This window comes from Chaetura pelagica, unplaced genomic scaffold, assembly GCF_000747805.2.
Source record: "Chaetura pelagica isolate M959 unplaced genomic scaffold, ChaPel_1.0 scaffold3, whole genome shotgun sequence".
Lineage (NCBI taxonomy): Eukaryota > Metazoa > Chordata > Aves > Apodiformes > Apodidae > Chaetura > Chaetura pelagica.
Genome location: NW_009952974.1, coordinates 13150326 through 13170626, shown reverse-complemented (window position 1 = coordinate 13170626; position 20301 = coordinate 13150326). Strand labels below are relative to the sequence as shown.

The following is a 20301-nucleotide window of genomic DNA, read 5'->3' as shown; positions in this document are numbered from 1 at the left end:
TGTTGTATTTTACTCCAGCATTGCTTTCTAAAACACAAAACCTAACAATGTAATTTTCAAAAGGAGTTTATTTATTTATAAATTTACAAAATTAAATGGTTTCATCATAAGTGTTTCAGTACAGAAGGTTAAGGTGTACTTTGCACATCCATTGTGCCTGATGATAGATCTTTTATAATGTAGATAGGATTTTTCTGTTTCCTTCTTTCTACTGCTATTTTCTAATTAATGTAAAATATAAAAATGTAATAGCATGCACTTCCTTTCCTTTGAGGTTAATTTTGCAAATATTTCTTGAAACACATAAATACAGAAATAGAAAAAATGGATCTAGACAATAATAAGAGTTACTTGCCTTATGTGGACACTAAAAAGCCAAAAGAAACCCTAATTTGTTTAATCTCCCAAATCTTCTGAACTTGGGCTGCCTTTCACTAAGGAAATGGATATGCTAGGGAGGAATTATTTTTTTTTTAAGTTCCCAACTTCAAACAAACACTATAAAGACATTTCCAGTTCATAGAATCTGGTTTGGGGTGGTTTTGTGGAGGATACTTACATCAAGATTTGCCAGTGCAGTCATAGTAGATCAGACACTGGCCATACACATACTAACTGTTTGTGGTCCACTGCCATGAACATTAGAAGTCTGCTTGTTTTCACTGAACTTAAATATTCTGACACTTAAGTTGCATGATACCTAATAATTTTAACTTTTCATGTCAGTGGAGGAGGTGAGTGTGTGTGTGTGTATATATATATATATGTCGTATATATATATTATATATATACGACATATATATATATATGACAAGTGGCCATGTCTTGGTTGAGGGATTTTTGAGAGACTTTATAGAATCAGCTAGTATGATGGCTTGAATGAAGATGTACCCTTTAAAACCCGAGGAAGTTAAAACAGACACATTGTAACCAGTTTGTTACAACTAATTTGTCTGTCACTGCTGCCTGTGTTTTGAGTCCTGAAGGTTTGTCATATCTGATAAACAGCAAGTTATGATACAAGAAATACTTCTAAAGTAATTCAGATAATAAATGAAAAGACATTGTGAAAATCAAATGTTAATAACTTAAGGGAAAGATACTGGATAGAATTCTCATATTAACATTAAATACTTGCTGCTTTCTTGAAAAAAATCTTTTTCAGTGATATGGAAGTGATATGTCTCCCTGGGAGTCCTGATGTTAGTTTAGAAAATATGACTATTTAGTGACAAGGATTAGTTGGAATTTAAAGGTGGGGTTGGAAATAGTTTTCTCAAACTTTCAAATAGTTTAAAGAGTTTGGTTTGAACCATTTTAGGCAATTAGAAAACACTTGGGCCTTCCTGTTGTTTGTTCAGCTGGGGACAGGGACTGACATTTTTTTTGTTAGCTTGTTTTTCCAAGGTGAGTTAGGAAGGTACAGGTTGATTCTTGAGCTTGTTTTAATGCTGTAGAGAAAAACTACTGAAGTGCTTAAGACTTTTTAGAGTGCTGTACATATACTAAGAATTATGGGCATATTATCTTAAAAATTTGTGTCGTCCTGCCTTAATGCTGGCAGCTATCCTAAATTCTTGTCAGAGGTGAGCACTTTGGAAACTACTCTAGATTTGCCTTGCCTACTTTTCTGAAAGCACTGTCTTCACTCCAGGAAACCTACCAATTTGATGAAAAATGAGGTGGGGAACAGAACTTTAAGACAATATCTACATACGCTTTAACGGTCCCTTTTTGGGGTAATGTGTACTGCTACTTTCAATGTAGAGCAGTCACTGTGGAAGAAACTTAATACAGAGGGCACTGGCTAGGTATTCTACAGGAACAAGCCAGCAGGGGAATCTTGGGGTTTCTTCTGTCATCCTCAATTAGGATATCTGCTGTTGGTGGTTAGATGCTACAGCCAACTATACGTATTTGATAGTTGATGTAACTTGCTATATTGCAGACCTGAAGACTTTTTGCAGTTCTGACAAAGGTAATCTGCAATCTGTTTTAATTGTAAAATATGATCCAGAAAAGCCTATCATCATGCAAGGTAGGAGAGAGCTGTCACTATATTCCAATGACTGAATTGTTGAGACATCTTAGATACTACAGTTTATAGAGAATATCGACATAAATAGTGCAAAGTCGTCTGCTTATTTTGAGCTTGCCAAATGCAGCCTAGCTCCAACATCTTTAAGACTATATTAGTACATTGGCAATACTTTGTTCATATGCTAAATATGATTATACAAGTTACCAGAGTTGTTATAAACTGTCATGTGTTTAGTCATTTACCTTTTCTTAAGCTTGCACTGGATTTTTACAGCAGAAAAACATCCTTTAGTACTATTTGTCTAGGTAAATTCTTAAATATCACTGAAAATGTAATGATAAATTACACAATATTCATGCAATGCTAAGAATTTTAAGAAATAATGTGGAATTAGAAGCAGTTGTATCTGCTGAAAGTTAGTATACCTTTTACCACTAAAGATTAAGGATTTGTTGTAAAAAATTATATTACCAAGTTCTCAGTAACTATTGAATGTACTACAGCTGAACTTTGAAGTTAGTATTCTTCACAGTGGCTGTGTACAAGAAAGAACTTCAAAACTTCTAGCAAATTTCTAATGTAAAATAGCACACCCTTGCAGATTTCTGTATAAATAAAAGTTAATCTTTACATACAACCTAAGCTTGTTACTGTTTTGTGCATTATTTCAGCAAAGACCTTGCCATTTATATAATAATTACTCATAAGAGGGATTATAGAGAGATTTTATTTGTAAAGACCATGGAAAAGTGGAGTCATAGCTTACAATTTAAATATAGAGAACACAAGCATTTTTAAAATCAAAAGAAGCTTGTGTTCTTTTTTTAACTATTTTCCTTCATGTGTGGTTGTTTTCTTTCTGATCTGTGCCTTGTGTAATAGTAGCTTCAGCAGCTGTTTCTTTATGGCCTTCCAGTCATCTCTCTGTGGGCACAGTTCATCCTGAAGAAGGCTTTCCTTTTACTTCTCCATACAGCTTACCATCCTTTTCTTTCTGAGATCTTATAGAAAGACTCATTGCTGTCATGCTTGCAAAAACTTATTACCTCTTAGTAGGTGTACGTCTAGATGACTGTTGAAAACTGTTTTAGAGTTAGAGCTCCCATTTCCAAAATGGAAGTGACTACTGTTATTATAAGTCACTAATAACACTTCAAGTTAGCAAAATAGAATATTTCCTTCTTTTTCTTTTTTCTTTTTTTATTTGTTTTCTGCTTGTAGAGACTGAAAGCAGCCTTGACCCAGCAGCACCCTCAGGTAACAAATGGAGATACTGCCAAGGGACATCCAAGTGGGTTGGTTAGGACTCAGTCAGAGGAACCACGACCACAATCACTACAGCAACCTGCAACTTCAACAACTGAAACCCCGGTATGACAACAGTGTGGACTTGTACTTCGTGCCCTCTTCTTCGTTATGCAAAAGAAATCTTTTAAATTTTTTCTGATTTGTAAAATAGGAGTTATTTTGTGCTACAGATGCCTCTTGAAATCAAGATTCCTGTAGCAGTAAAATCTTTAAAGTTCTTAGATGTTCTTAAATTATTATAAAATGTGTTATCCACAATGGTAATTTCAAAAAAAGTATTATCTGTCTGCTCAAATTCACAACTAAGTCCTCCTGAATTATGGAGTGCAGTAACAAGAAATTCTGTGGTAAATGCAAACTGTACAGCTGGTTAATATATATTTGAAAAACCTAAGTGCTTTTATGTTCCATTTATATCGCATCTGTAATATTTATGTCATAAATGCTCAGAATTTTTTTTCTAACTGCTTTGGGTGTCATGCTTATGTTAATTTGCTTAAAGGATCTTTTCTGGGTTGCCACACAGTGTCTCAGCTGTGTGATTGTGTACTGTGTCATCCCAGGTACTGATACAGGGGCTGTGAGCTTAGGAACAGTGTGCTGTCCCTTTGGGGCGATAGGTGAGAACAGAGGGGAAAAGGGCAAGACCTCTGAGTCAGACTGGGAGTTCTTCTGAAGGAAAGAGGTACTTCTGTGGGTGAATCCTGGAGGATTGTTGATGTTCTGCTTCAGTAAAACTTGCTGTGATGTTTTTATGTTGTGTATGTTTTCAAAACACTCTTTAAAATCTCTGGGAGTGTTTTCAGAATTCATAGCCTAACACCAATTTTATTAAGGTACATACTTAGCCCAGAACCGTAAGGACCTGCACCTGCAGTGAAAGCCCTCAGATTCTTAGACTGGCCAGTAAAATCAAATAATGTAACAAAACAAGTATGTTTGGAGCAAAAAGAGGACAAGGTTACCTATTGTAAAGTTACCTCCCTACTAAGGCTACTGTTCTCCCATACTGTCTTAAGTCTTTTAAAATAATAGTTTCCTAATACCACATATGAGAATTTTGAAGATTACAAGGTTGCTGTTAGGTTATTTTGTTACTTCAGTATTTAAAACAAACATTGCATGTGTTCCATTTCTAAAAGGCTGATTTGCATTTCCAAGGGGTTTTTTATTAGTTTTCTAGAATTTATACACGTTTTGGATTTTTAAAAGTAAAACTTCCTTACTATGCTAGACTGAATGTTCAGGTGCACCTGTGAATATGTCATGTAGAAAGTTAATTCTGTCTGCCCTATCATTTGAAAGGCTTTTAAGATCAGACATTCTGTTTTCATAATTAATTACTTTGCCCGGGGTCCATGTGCAGTTAGCAAAGGTGTTTAATATATAAATTACTGAAATATTTCGATCCTGTCATAATATGTGTGTGGATATAAGGGAAATAGGTACACAATGGTGGAGAACACATGAACATGTAGGAAGTGGCTGTCAGGAGATCCAAGGATCAGTGAGTGTCAGCATTGATGGCATTTCTCAAACAGCTGCTCTCTGTTGGGCATAATAAGTTGTGATTAAGTTTGTGGGAAGGGTATTTTGAGAAGATTCAGAAGTAGAAAAATTGTTCCCTGGTAAATGTAACTTTTAAAAGCTATTTTGGGTAAAAGAGTTTTTTAAAGTTTACTTTTTGTTAATACTTATGCCATCACAATTGGTAAAATAATACCCAAGAGCCCATCTAAAGAAGTGCTGCTTCCAGCCTTTATTCGGATGCTGAATGTGTCATATAAACCTAACTTTGTCAAGTGAGTGGCTTCTTTTAGTGCAATTTTAAACCAAAGCCAGAGCCGTGATTAAAATGTTTTGTGATGATGTAACATGGTAAGGAGTGTAAAGACAGAAAAAGTTTTAAAAATGTAGCTGTAGATTTAATTCTGTGGTATGTGTATAACCTGAATATATTTAGAAATGTTGTTGAATGCTCTTCTGATATGTGATATGTATTTATACTAGTGCTGTAGATTAAGTGATGAATGCTATTATACTGGTAACTTCTTTAATACTTGTTACTGTTTTCAGGCATCCCCAGCTCAGCCTACGCCACAAACACCAAATACAGGCGGTCGGCGAAGAAGAGCTGCCAATGAAGACCCTGATGAAAAAAGAAGGAAGTTCCTGGAGCGAAACCGGGCAGCAGCTTCCAGGTGCCGACAGAAACGGAAAGTCTGGGTGCAGTCACTGGAGAAAAAGGCTGAGGACCTGAGCTCACTAAATGGCCAGTTACAGGTAAACTTCTAATTTCAAGTAAAAATATCTAAGTTTTCCCGTTCTTGGACAGTGATACTGGATCAATGGAACCTGAACTTTGCATGAAATCCGAAATATAAATGGTTTTGTAACTGGTGGCTCATGTCAGAATTGAAAATTCAGCATTAATTGCATATACCAATAAAATAAGGTTATAAGACAATACTCAGATTTCAAGATCTGTAAACTTGAGGATCATGCCCTTTTGTCCTTTGTTCCATTTTAAATAACTTTCAGACTGTGATACTAAACAAGAATTACAAGATGCATTGGAATAAAGGCTTATCCAGAAAGTAATGGCCTTGCCTTAAAAATATCTTGCTTTTAATAATTTGTATCACAGCCCGAGTTATTTAAATAAGATTTGGTTTGATTTTCTTTGGTTCTTTTTAACTTCACTTTTTTTCCTTTAAAGTGAATGTAGTGCTCGTGAAAGGTGCCAGATTGACTTCCCTGGAAACTGAAGGCCTCTTTTGTCCACAGAACAGGTACAGCACAGGCAGTGGCAGTGCAAATTTCACCACACTGCCCACCCAGTGTGCATAAACCTTACAGTGAGGGAAATAAACTATAAGAGGGTAGTGTATGTTGCCAGTCATTTTTTCACCTCATCTGAGGTCATCAGTTGTTGGAAAGTTGCCATGTTGGGGAATCTGTTACCCCAGTAGAACAATCCATGAATCTTCTGTTTAAAACTACTATTAAATATTAAAGCATACTTTCTTAATGTTTTCCAGCAGCACATGAGAATTGGCACAAAGCATTGTTTCAAAATACAAAGTCTAAAAGCTTTCTTTTGAGAATTACAGAAAGGAAAAATGATGTAATTTCCTAAATGAAGCATTCATTTAGAAAATGCAATGGAAAGTAATTTGGTATTTTGAAGTTTCTCTGCTTGTTCTTTCTCACTGAGTCAGATTCACAGATCTTTTCCTTCCTATTAAAACTCCTCTTTCAATGCTGTTGGATATAGAATGTGTCCCAGTTTGATGAACAGGAAATCAGGGCATGTTGAGATTACTTTTTATCATGGAATCAAAATTACAATGTATCAATTGTCTTCAGCTTCATGTCTTTAAAAATACTCAGCATCCCAGACTGTAGAATGTAAGAAGTTCATACCTAAGTACACTATATGAAATAATTTCCCATGTTCCAAGAATCCTGACACTGTGCACCAGCTTTAGTTTAAATTCCTTGCAAATACATAGTATTCACATACCTGTTCACAACTTGTACACCTCTTCCTTTAATGCAGTCACAGTCCTCACTGTAAATCCATTAATTACAAAATTATATGCACCACCATAGCTTAAATAAGCTAAGAAACAAGTGAATGTAAATCCATGGAAAAAAAAAACAACAAGAATGGAAAAGATGGGCTATATTTCAGTTTTCTTAGTGAAAACAATTTTTGGTATCACATAAACTGCCTTTACCTTACACATACCAATTTTTATAACTGAAAATAGTGTTAAGTGCAATAACCAAAACATTTCCATGTTTCTAAGAGTTAAAGCAGTAACAGTGAGTTCAAGACAGAATTTTCTTACGTTCTGCCAAAAGCAAAACTGTTAACTGTGAAGAACAGAATGACTTGTAAAGAAAATTGAATGTCAGAGAAATAATTAAACTGTACTGTATGTGGAAACATTAATCAATCCTATATTTCTGTAATAATTCTTAACAGGCTAACACAGCCAATCAGTGTAGTGGGCAGTAATGATCCATGATTACTTACTTTATATTTAATAGTAAATTTAATAAGTTTGGAGTTTTGCCTTAGTACAGTTTTATAGACTGAGTGTTGGGGGTTAGTAGTTCATATTGTGTTTAATATTTAAATAACCTGCTTAGCTGAATTTACTGAAATGTCACATTTCCAAAAGTAGGTTATTACCAAAATGGCTACATTGCATTGCTTCACATAACCATTCTGACTTCTCTTGAGTCAATTAGTAGCTCACTGGTAATGTCTATGTCAAGGCTTCTAATGTTAGTGTCAAAGTTTTTAAGAGTCTTTAACAGTATATGGAAATTTTTAAGAGTTTTTCTGGTTTGATTTATGATTCCATAGTTTTCAGCTATCTGTAGATGAATTTCTTCTTTTAAATTATTTGTGTAATTTCCTTTTTAACCGATATTTTTCAGATTTTTACTTGAGGGAAAATTTCCATCAATTACATCACACCAGTAACAGTTAGTTTAGGCTGGTTGTCTTTATTATAGTCTTGGTTATGCAAGGTTTTTTTCATGCTTCCAGTCTTGTAAAGTTTATTTATTGTTTGCTTGTTGTGAACTGTGTTTTCTACTAATATGCTGACTCGCTTATTGATCTTAAATTTTATATACCACATCGTGCTGCCTCTGTGCCTTGCACAATACTGCAGGGCATGGTATGCTATCTAAGGTGTTAAAGAAATACTGTGTCCCCAGCGGCTGCTCAGTCGTATTGCAGGATCAGATGCCAAAATTAGTTATACAGTCTGTATTTGGTTCCTGCTGCTTTAATAATTTTAGATGGCAAAATAGTAGTCGTAGAGGAGTCTGTCTTCTGCACGAGGTCACTGTAGGTTTAAAGGTTCAAAAATCAAGTGGTCATTTGTACTAATGCTGCAGAAGCTGCCTTAGGAAGGCTACATTATTAAAGAAATACCCATAATTAAATGTTGTGGAAGGTATTCAAAAAGAAACAGGAATAATGATGTTTGACTCAGCCACAGATAATCCCCCTATCCCTGTAAGTCACATCCATGTGTCTCTGATGATGGTTTTCATAAGTAAACCTGACAAATGTTGTCCCACATATTGCTGAGTAATGGTTAATCTGGTTCCACTTTTATATATGTATTTTGGATCCAGGGAGAAATAGGCAGATACAGAAGAACGTATTGTCCACTGCATGGTATTCCTTTGTAAGAATGCAGAAGGGAAAGTGTCTTTTGAAAAACAGAGTGCAGGTAAAAATAGATATGCTTTCCTTCAGAAACCTGCTTTCTAATGTTAGCATATTTGGAAACGTGGGAACATAAAAATTCTTCTAGGTAGCATGTGAGGAATATTCCATGCTTATTTAAAGAATTGTTGATGCCTGCACTTGACTTAATATCTCATTAATAAGGAGGACCTTTCCAGTCTGAAAACTTAAAATAATCCTTTCTCATGCCAACTGTTAAAGTGTGTACACCATGTGTTTCTTGTTAGTCTCTTTTCAACATGTTAACCACATGTTAAATGACCACCGTGTGTTAATATTTTTGAATGAGATGGAAAGTCTCGCTGTCACATACATGATAAGAAACTACATTATGTATAGGAGTTGGTTCTAACAACCCCCCTTTATTACCAATTAGACGTGGTTCTTGCTGGTAATACATAAATGACAACTGTGGATTACCTTTCTGTGGCATTTCACATACCACTTGCCTGGCAGACAAAATCTGTTCTACTTTCAGGAATGATTTCTCCATTCCATATGGCAGTGTTGGCATGCAGGGTTCATGTTGTTAACAATGCTAACTATGTATTCAATGAGAATGCCTTAACTTTTTTAGTGTAGGAATGCTGTTTCATTCTTTCAAATAAGATAATACAATTGCTTTTCCTATTTCTGTTAGCAAATAAAAATTTTTCCATAAACATTAGTTTTACTTGCATTGATAAACAGCAACTTGATACTTGTATGTGCTGTTTGTCTAAAAAATACTTCCTTAAAATGTGGGAGATTTATGTAGAAAATTTCGGAAAACCTTTTCCCAGTTTGACCACTTATTTTGCCAACACTCCTTGCAACTAACGGAATGTTTCATATTTTTGGACATTGCTGCTCCTGTAGATTCTCAAGAAGTGTCTCAAAACTACATCAGCCTTTTTGTTTTTTTCCCCTCAGCTGTGTCAGTTCTGTGCAGCTGCCTGCTTGGCATCCAGATTTGTGGCTCCTCAGTAAGTAACATGGTGAACTAAGAGGAGACTGAGACCTGGAGGCAGAAGCAGCGTGCTTCTCTAACAGCCCAAAGTTTCAGGACATAAGATGCCACCTGGTAGAGATCTGGTGTGATTTTTGGTTGTTTGGTTTGGGGTTTCTTCAACCCTGTTTTTTTGTTCTTTGATGTATTTTATTTTTTTGCAATCCCATTTTCCTTTCATTAGAAATGTCCGTGGAGTCAGGTTTTTTGTGTTCTTTCAACTCTTGCTTTTGTTTTGAACATAAAGTTTCTAAAAGGGATATTTGACACAATACGATGATTGAATAGAAAAGTAGTCCTTAATAGTCTAAGAGGATTTTGCAAGTATAGAGGCTTGATATGTAATGTCTTCTAAATGGAGAGAGAGAACACGAAGAGGAGCTTTCCTTTAAAAAAATCTGGTATTTTAGTTACAGTAATTATAAACAGTGCTACTTAGTGCAATTAAACCAAATAAATTGTTACTAAAAGCTGTTTTCCACACTTGAGTCTTTTTCGTTATAATTCATGTATTTTTCTGACTGCATTGCCTATTTCTAGCTTGCAAGTAAATAAGTTGACTTTCTTGATGCTTTTCTGTCAATTGATTTTAGATTAAATCAAATTTTCCTGTTTGTTTTTTCTTTAACTTCAGATGCAGAAACGTGCATTTACCAAACAGTAGTCTCATATGTGTGGTATATTATGCTAATGCACAAAGGTTTCAATAACTTCTGGTATCAATGGAAAGGATTTATATTTAAAATAAAATAACCCGTGAAAATTATACATTGTTACAAGCTATGGGTACCAAAAAGCATTACAGATAAGTTGATTCTGTAGATACTTAAACGTTTTTCTAGTATTTAAAGTAAATATAGGTCTATCAAAATGGCATACCATTCTGAATTTGGATTGTCACATGTAATGCAGCTGTGTAGCTCTTCTTATCTATAGGTATCAAACTGCTGCACACGGAAGGTGAGTATCACTTGTTCTCCATTTTATGAATGGGGAAGTTGAAGCACAAAGTACTAAGATGACCTTGCTCAAGGCCACCCAACAGTTCCACATCCTGGAAATTATTGCAGCCACTAGATTCTGCAAGTGCTGTCTCCTAGATTACACTCCAATTTAGTGACATAAGCTGACAGTTCAGGATTTTGTCATTATCAATTATTCCTTCATACCACACGTTTATGTACAGTTGCCAAAGAGAAAATTAATACAGAAATCAAGAGATGTTTACTGAGTTATTTTCCAGTGCACAAGATTTTCTTTTTTCAACAAATGCAAATATAGTAATCAAATACCATTCTGTGTTGGCTGATTCACTGAGTTTTTTAACCTTTTATTACTGTTGGCTGTGGCATCTGTTAAAATGTCAGTTGTTAAATGTAGGTTTACTCTGATTAGAATTCATCACAAAACCTTGCAGGAGAGTCTTACAGTAGCTGGATCGTGAGTGGAACTATATGTAGACTTTGCATCTGCCAACTGAAAACCATATGTTATATTTTCAAAAATAGCATTTCCTGGTTTAAGAAAATCTTGAAGTAAATTTAGCCACTTTTCAGTTGATATTTGCATATTCTGAGATAAAAGAAGTGTGTACATTTTTTCAATATATACCAAATGTAAACTTCTTGTATTTTATCTACCCTGAAATGAACAACTGAAAATCCTGTAAAACTTAATACTTTTATTCAAAATGTGTGTAGTTTGAGCTTGGTAAAGTATGTAACTTTCTTCTCCTTTAGAATGAAGTCACCCTGCTGAGAAATGAAGTGGCACAGCTGAAACAGCTTCTTCTGGCTCATAAAGATTGCCCTGTAACTGCCATGCAGAAGAAATCTGGCTATCATAGTGAGTAATGTTCCATTACCTATAGCCTTAGGCTGCATCAATGAAATACTGCCAATGTGAGCTGAATGAACATTAACATTGAAAAGTGCCATTCTAAAATTATATTTAAGATTGGGATTTTTTAGGAAAAAAATCTTGAAAATTATTGCACAGGAACAATTATGTGATATTTAGAAATAAGTTTTTAAGGCCTTTCAGTTGGAGTGTTGCATAATGTTGAAGGTTTTATGTCTATTTAATAAATGCTTATGATAATAAACATTTAAGGACTATCAGTTACTACACCTGCTTTGGAAAATATAATTAAAGTATTAAGAGCATATCATTTTTTTATACTTCATCTTAGCCTAGTACATTGAAAGGTCCTTGTGGGTTTTTTTCTTCAGCGTAATGAGATTTCAGTAGAGGTAATAGAACAGCTGTCCTCATTTACCAAAACATCTAGGATCAGGCAAGCCCTTAAAATAATCAGATGCAGGTTCATGGCTTTTACTGTACAGTGTCTTCTAGATTGTTTTGGTTTCCACATTAAGCAACTACTTTTCTATGAACCATTTTAAAAAGTAGTTCCAATACTAAGGAAATTCTGAGTTTCAGTCGTGGTTTTTTCTAATACATGTTTTTACTTAAAGGTGCTCATTTGATTTTCATCCTTTCAGCGTTTTAAAGGTTAATTATGCTTTCCTGACTCGTAACTTCATTTTTGGATATGATACACAGTGGCAGAACCAGCTGCTGCTGCTGTAGAATAAATGGCCAATTTTGTCCATTGTACACAAATTTGTTACAAATAACTGAGCTGGGAATGCATTAGGCAACATTCATAATATATAACCCACAGCTTTCGTTTTTATGATTTAGTGATATTTCAGGATATTTGTAAATGTGAAGATTGTTTCTGCCATATGTAGCCACTTCATTTTAATTTGAAAGTGTCAGTAATTCAGGAGAATAAAGGAACATTTTGTATTGCATGCAAACAGATCCTCAGGTGCTTGCGGTAAAACTTAATGGCCACCATCTTTACTTGTAGTCGTTGTAAGCAATTTCATCAGAATGGGCAATATTTTTTAATTTAAAAGATTCGGGAGATTTAGCAACTCTCTATTGCCATATATATTTAGAACACTGATTTGTCAGTTTTGAGCTTATAAATCTTGGTCCTTTGATCTCCAGTCATTTTGACAAGACAGAAAATAGCATCTTGGAGTAAATTGGAGCAGTATAGAAATATGTTCAGGATTTATATTAACAATGATTGCTGCAGGGATGAGGCCATTATGGCTCCCATCTGACAGAATAACATAATTTCATACAGAAGCTACTAGGGGATAACATTATGCATGCAAGGTTTTTCAGCCAAACAAAAAACTGTAGGTTTCTTGAATTTTGTTGGTTTTGAGGATGTATGTTCCTTAACTGGCATAAAAAAATATTTTAAAAATTAGTCTTAAACTGGTGAACTAATGACATGCATAAGGATATCTTTGAACAGGCTGTTTGGTATTGCTTATTTTCTGCCCTCAGAAAAGGACTATATTGTACGTAATTTACAAAAGAAAGCCTGCATTTTAGAAAAAAATTAAAACAATAGTAAGCAAGGAGATTGGAAGCATAACTCACCTAGTTTCTCCAAAAGTCTGTTGAAAGTCAAATTTCAACATGAGTGAGAGTTGTAATGCCATCCCTCTGAAAGGATTGTGTCACATCTCAGCATGAATGTTGCTAGGAATAGGAAAGCATGTGGCCTAAGTGACATACCCACAGCCCAATTTTATGAGACGAAAAGTTATTTTTGTTAATACATATATGAAAATTATGTACATATAAAGTAATTGTAAATAAACATATATGTTCATCAAGTAATCTAAGTTGAATAGCTTCAAAAATTTGAGTGGTTTAATGGTCTGTGTCTGTGGAAGAAATGAAAGACACCAGATTACAGAACTCCTGTAGTGCTGATTATTGTGCACTGCTGAGACAGTGCTAGTTTATATCGTGCAGACCATGTTTTAACAGCGAAGTCCACAATTTAATGGGGTTTCATGTATTATGCACATAAATAGACACAAATAATCTATTGCTTTTCAGGGTATTTTTGGCAATTTTTCAGTTTAAAGTCTTTTGGATTTCCCAGACACATTTTATCTCATGCCAAGTGAAAAGCAGAACTCTGCCTATACCACTTTCGTTTTCTCAGATTATTCTTGGGATCATATTTTTCGTATTTAAAAAGTCTTATGCCTGTTTCAAAAAGGGGTGTAATCAGGACAGAGACACGATAAAAATTGTCACTCTGCTTTGAGGCAGTATGAATTTGTTTCTGTTGCAATCTTTGAGTTTTCTACCAGTTTAGGCTTTATTTTCCAAAGAAGGATGCTATTGGTTCTGAATGCATCTTTAAACCTAGAGGGGAGGAGTTATGTGTATAGCTGAAATCTAAGTGCAGTTCATTTATTTTTCATTTTAGCTCTTCTAAATTAGATTATTACTAAAATTCTTCTGCAATATTCCTATATTTTTTCAGGCTTTTTCTGGACTTGGAGCAGAAAAAAAAAGCGGAAACTTGCAAGAAGAAAATGTGTTGTGAAAACTAGAGTTATAAAAAAATATTTGAAAAGGGTGTTTGGGTATTTTTAATATTTTTCAAAAGGACATCATCATATTCAAGAACATTTGTGTGAAACTGAATATAAAAGAATATAAATAGAGACTGCAGTGTAGATGGTATTGTTTTTTGGTGTGTATTCTTTCTCTAGTTAGTTTTAAAGAAAAGGTAGAAGGTGGCTAACCAGTTTCAGACCTCTAGTACTTTGAACTACTCAAATCACCAATTTCCTACAGCCTGTTCTGAACAGGCAACAGTCCTGTCGTGACTGCAGGAGATGTTCGCAAAGACCACCTCACTGGAAATTAACATTTTGAGGCCTGAGTCCCTCTCTAGTCCATGAATGGCCTTATGAGAATTACCATGGGGCATCCTTCCAAGTGATAACCAAGGGACTGAAAGGTGGTCTGAGTCACATGGCAGTGCTTGCATACTCATTCCCATTTTGGCTTTGGTGAATTTTTTTTCTTCCGAAGACTGAAATCCCTCTTTGATTGTTTATGTTACTGAAAGCTATTGGTAGGCAATGCTAAGCAGCAAATAATAGCCGTGTTAGACTACTCTAAACGGGTACTTTTTAGTACATCCTCAAAAGTTTCCTCTGTGGTTATTTTGGTATTTTAATTTTTTTTTCTATAGTTCAGCCTATACATTGTGTTCCATTACCAGAACAACTTTCTTCTTCTCATGATGCAGACTGTGTAGGAACTTGTGTAGCCCTCAGGACAGTTCATGTGATATAAGTCTGTACATTTTCAGCCTTCTAATGTACAGCACATGTTACTTCTGTAGACTAATTTCTGATTTGGACTGTGCATTTTCCTTGGTTTAAGGCAAAGCTGGGGAAGCCATTAAAAAGCTAAAATGTCTAGGCTTTTTTTCTACATTGTAAGCTACATTACAATTCTGGTATGTATTGCTTGCACTCCTGGAAACCACAGTCTTGTGCCTGGTAATTCTCTGGTCAGCTAAGAAAAAAGAAAAACATTGGCTGGAATTTTAAATATTACTTCCTTGTGTTCTTCTAAAAGCCTTTGTTCTTTATTCCCAGTCTTCAGGCTTAAGAAAGCAAGCCACCTCTGTAATGAGGTGACTTTTACATATCTCCTGTGTTCATTGAGTAGATTTTCTTGTTTCATTTTAATCCTCCAAGTGGATTTCCATATTCAGTTTTTGACTGCTATTCCTGTAAATTTAGGGCTACATATGGAAAGATTTTGAAGGAAATCTAAACAGCTATTCTTTAAGGTGGCATCTTATATCTAAATATTAATTTGTAGTTATTTACACTTCCAGTCAAATTTATTACTGTAAGGTAGTGTTAGGTCTGTATCTTACATAATCACCTGTCTCCCTCTATCCCGTGGCATTTGAAAGGACCTGAATCATGTGCTTTTGTCTCTTCAGCACCGTATGTTTGTTCATCTACTCAATGATATGAAAACTTCTATTGTACATTGGTGATCATACGTATTCTCATAACTGTTTCTTCCATTCCGTATATGGTCTTCCTGAGCCCATCAAAATCAGAAAATCAAGCCTTTTGCATGTTCTTTACTGCTGTGATACTACTACGGACATTTCTTTTGAGTTAACAACTTACATGGTAAGGAATACAGAACAATGGAAAAGCTTCCTTCTCTGGCTTAAAGATAATGGTCAACTTTACTGGCTTGTAGTATTTAAAAGTAACACTTTTTCTTGGGGTTGAGGAGCATTTGGCCAATAAGGAGATCATGGGTCAGCAAAAGAAGCATAATATGAAGATGGAGATTCATAGGAGAGTAACACCAGCTCTGAGGACGAGGAGCAAGTGTGACAGCAGGGAGACTGTATTTGGTACGTCGTCCCACTTGCTGCCATTTCATTCCATCTGAGGGGAAGAATATGCTGCTCTTATTAGTAGTAATTCAGTATTTTTCAGAAAGTGGCACTAGAGTTTCTGTTTTTAACAAAGTTTGCATGTGTTCCTTCTTGTTTATACGTGAGATCTTCTAGGTCTTGACAGAGATGTAGCAAAGATGAAGTCCTGTTGAATAGTATTAATTGGATTGGCACTTGTTCACGTTCTTTCTGTTCTTAAACAGACAAATCCTACTAAGGATCCCAAATGTCTTTCAGAAGTGTTTTAATTTTCTTCTGGTTGTATACAGTTACCATGTAACCCTAGTATATGTGGTAATTGTCAGCAGACCTAGCTTAATATCGTCTATCTCTGTCTCCTTCAGTGCTTGAAAGGTCTGGTTTGGAAAAAACTGCAGCATCTGTAAAATAGGTGGCCTTGTGGATAAGAACATTATGATATTTTCAAACTATTACATCCATGCTCTTGAAGTAGAGGTACAAGAGAAATTGTTATGTTGTCCGTGTAGGCAGTATTTCTTTAAAAGAAATACAGCATTTTTTCTTCTTTACACATCTTTTTTGACCTTTCCATTCTTTTCCAGAAGCGGTCGATAGTAAAACTGTTGTTTTCCGGCTTTGAAGAGGAGTGTGTTCTTAGTGTGCCTGGAGTTGCTTCAAAGATCTTTATTGCTTGCTAATTGAGTAACTTTTCTTCACCATAGCTAGTATGTCATATAAACTTCAGTGCAGCATAAACTTCATTTCATCGTTATTTGTTCATGCTTAGTGTTATTTTTAGTTGCTGTTATTAGCCTGGTTCTCTGTGGAAATTAGGCTATGATATCACATGTCACAAATATCATACCATATATCATATCTTTAAAATCAGTTTTAACAATTTCAAATCTTACTGAGAGGCATTTGTATACTAAAGAAGTTGATTAACTTCTCTTTGTTAAAAGGATGTGGGTTGAAGACTTGTGAAAGTATTGTGCAGTTAATATAGTGATATAAATATTTGTCAGATATCGTATTCATGATTAGAAGTATTACTAAACATTGAATTATTCTAATTTGATTACTAAGCAAGCCCTTATAAATAGCATGTTTAAATATAACAGCATATGTTTAAAATCTAAAGCAAGTTCATATAGCACTTGGAGATCTGGTAGCATTTTTAATCCATAAATACTGATTATTGTTATGAGCATTCATCATGAGAATGAGGCATAGGACCCACCAGCTGATCTACAAGGCAGGAAATTGGGAAATTTCAGTCATGACTTTGAAGATGTGAAAATGTTCTTCCTGAATAACGCATACTGCAGTCCATATTTTTTGCTTACAAATGAGTATTTTCTTTAAAAACTGAAAATCAGCTTGTTTTGCAGTTTGTACTGCATTACCCAGTGTGTTTTAGTTCCGTGGGGGTGCTTGCTGAGACTGGGACGCGGTGGTGGGCAGTCCAGGGGGAAAACCAAATGAATTTTTTCCTTCTTCAGCTGCAGATAAAGATGACAGTTCAGAAGACCTATCAGTGCCAAGCAGTCCACACACAGAGGCTATTCAGCACAGTTCTGTCAGCACTTCCAACGGCGTAAGCTCAACTTCCAAGGCGGAAGCGGTGGCCACCTCTGTCCTCACCCAGATGGCGGACCAGAGCACCGAGCCAGTGCTGTCCCAGATCGTCATGGCGCCTCCCTCCCAGTCCCAGCCTTCAGGAAGTTGATTAAAAACTTGCGTTGCATCCATTTCTTAGATACACATTTGTGACTTTAAAGGGAAATCAACAAAAGACCAGTCTCCATCTAGGAGAAATTGTAGCTTAAAATTACTCATTTTTAAAAATCCAACTTAAATTTGGCTTTTAACGATTGGCAGTGAAGATGAGACAGAACACCAGTTCTAGTCTCTCTGCAAAAGACTTTTTTTTTAAGTATTAGTTTTACTAGTTATTTTTTGTGCTTAATGTGTAAAGTGTGTGTACAGTACAATGTGGTTTATTTCATTTTTAATTTGGTATTATTTCAACAAACGTTGGGGTGAATTACTGAAGGTCAACCCCAAGACTGTGATAGTAATATTATGTGACATTTTTATACCAAAGTTCTGCATAGTCCCTACTGACTTTGTAACATTAACAAGGTCATAAAGCACTAGGCAAGAGAAAGACAGTAACAGTAAATTTGCTTTTAGTCTTTTTGCCTTTTTGTTGTTTTGCACATTACGAGAGGAAGAACATTGGGAGAAAAACATTTGGGTTGATTTATGTATAGGAATTTGGTTGGCTTTTTAACTGTTGGGGTTCTTAATTTGTTTAATAGGGCCAGTACAGTATATGAGATACAGTACTCTTATGCACATACCTATCCTAGATGAGGATCATTGCTAAATAGATCTGATTTTTTAAAATTATGTTGAATTTATGTCAGGTGGTTTTTTCCCCTCCAACACTTTCACTCTGCAGGGAGGAGAGCTTTATTTCTTTGGTCAGAATAGGTATCTCCAACTACCCTTTGTTGCTAGGCTGAAACCAGTAAGCATATTGTAAAATACAGGGTTCTCAAATTCTGAATACTTAGTATTCCAGAGTAGGTTGATATTTTGTGGATTTTTGAGTCACAGACTAAGGAGTTTACTCATGGTTTTGGATTCCAGAAAAGCCTGAAAACCTTCTTCAGACAACTCAAGATTTATTTTTTTTTTGTCATTGTCTTGTACTTGCAAGCTAACTTGTACTTAATTCTTGTGTAAGCACTGTCATCTTTTAGTAGCAAAAATTTTGATACCTTTCTTGTGAAAAAAAAAAAAATCAGTATCTACCGTATCTTGGAAACAATGTAATTATAATGTGGTGTGTGTGGTGTGTGCGTGAGAATGGTTCAGTAGTTAATGCCAGCAGTCTTTTGCTTGAATGTTTAAAGATGCCTTCTATGTGATGCTGGCTGATAGGTGATTGCAGTTTTAAAATGTTATTTACTGTGCGAATTTGGATAACTAACATTCCATGATGTAGTTTGTTTCTGATGAGATGATTGTAGGTACACTTTTTCTCATTATCCAGTCATCTGTAGGATACTGAGTTTTTTAAATGTGCCATTATCTATTTTGATTCTGTACTCATGTTCAAAATACAGTACAATATTTTACAATAGGTTAAGTTGTTTAAAAAAAGTAGATGTGTGCTTTCAGGTCGGAAAACTTTGTATAATAGCAAAAACAGATGCATAGTAGCAACTGGCAGTAAAGCAGGATTCCATTATGTATATAACAAAGATTTAATGCACTTATAATGGGTTGTGTAGTTCATTTGCTCTTCCTTCTCCACACTATACTATGTGTTTTTAAGTGTCAGTGCCATCAAGTTTCTATTTGATTCAGTTTAAAATCTAAAAATGTAATTGATCCACAGGAAAATCATCATTTCTGCAATATATATACAACGATACTATAATGAAAACTGGACAAAGAAGTATATAACTCATATATGTATCATTGCAGGGCTTCAAGCATGAAAATAATAGGGATTCTAAATATTTTGTATTTTTAAACTTAGAAAGTTGAGTTGATAACCTCATGCATTGAAAAGTCTTACTTTCCCAATTCCAAGATGAAAACCTCTAACAGTTATTGAATGTTTCTAGGATGGTGAAATACAATGGACCTCTTGTGAGAAGGAAATCAATTGCAAAGGCACAAAATGTGAATTCTGCAAGAAAGCTATACAGTCACTTTTCATTGTAGTGTTGGTGGACTAGATAAGACCTTGTCAATTATACTATAATTTGCTCTCCTAAACACAAAGGCTTTTAAATCATATTTATATAAGTGGAGTTCTTTTTATAACAAAATTGTTGCGCTTGTAAAATAAGTCTACATAAGTGTATAGGAGATGTGTAAACAGTTCATGAATTTAACAGTGGGGATGGAAGAAGAACCATTAAAATCTGCATTCAGCAAATAGAGAAAAGTTACTAGTCGTACTACCATGGATTCCGTTTTGAGACGTATGTCACACTACTTCTGTACTTAGCATTTTGGGTCTTTACATTTGACATGTTTCACAAACTGTACTGTTTTCTTTTATGTGCAGTTTGCATGAGTAAACCATCAAAGAGAATAAAATCTATCTTTAAGTTATGTTCCTATTTTAATGAAATTATAATTGTTCTAAAAGGCATCACTGTCTTCAGACTTGTTTCTTCATCTTGCAATTATCAGCATTTATCTGGAAGGCATTACTATAAAGTCAGAGTAAAGTTATGTAAATAACATGTATGTTTCCTTAGAAAATAAACCAAATTCCATTGTTCTCAGTCGAGTACCAGCAGCTTCTGAGAAACTTAATATATGTGAAGCTGGGAAATGACAAAGATGGATGAACT

The 20301-nt window shown here is 34.9% G+C and overlaps 1 protein-coding gene across 2 annotated transcripts in view; it reads left to right on the top strand.

Annotated features, from left to right (window-relative positions):
* ATF2 (activating transcription factor 2) overlaps positions 1 to 20096 on the top strand; it is a 35728-nt gene extending 15632 nt beyond the window's left edge. For both annotated transcript variants that reach the window (XM_009996167.1, XM_009996168.1), the window contains 4 exons: positions 3263 to 3412; positions 5426 to 5632; positions 11358 to 11463; positions 17419 to 20096. In XM_009996167.1, the coding sequence (XP_009994469.1) occupies positions 3263 to 3412; positions 5426 to 5632; positions 11358 to 11463; positions 17419 to 17645 (690 nt within the window). In that variant the 3' untranslated portion in view covers positions 17646 to 20096. The remainder of the gene's footprint in view (positions 1 to 3262; positions 3413 to 5425; positions 5633 to 11357; positions 11464 to 17418) is intronic.
* Positions 20097 to 20301: the final 205 nt, after the last annotated feature.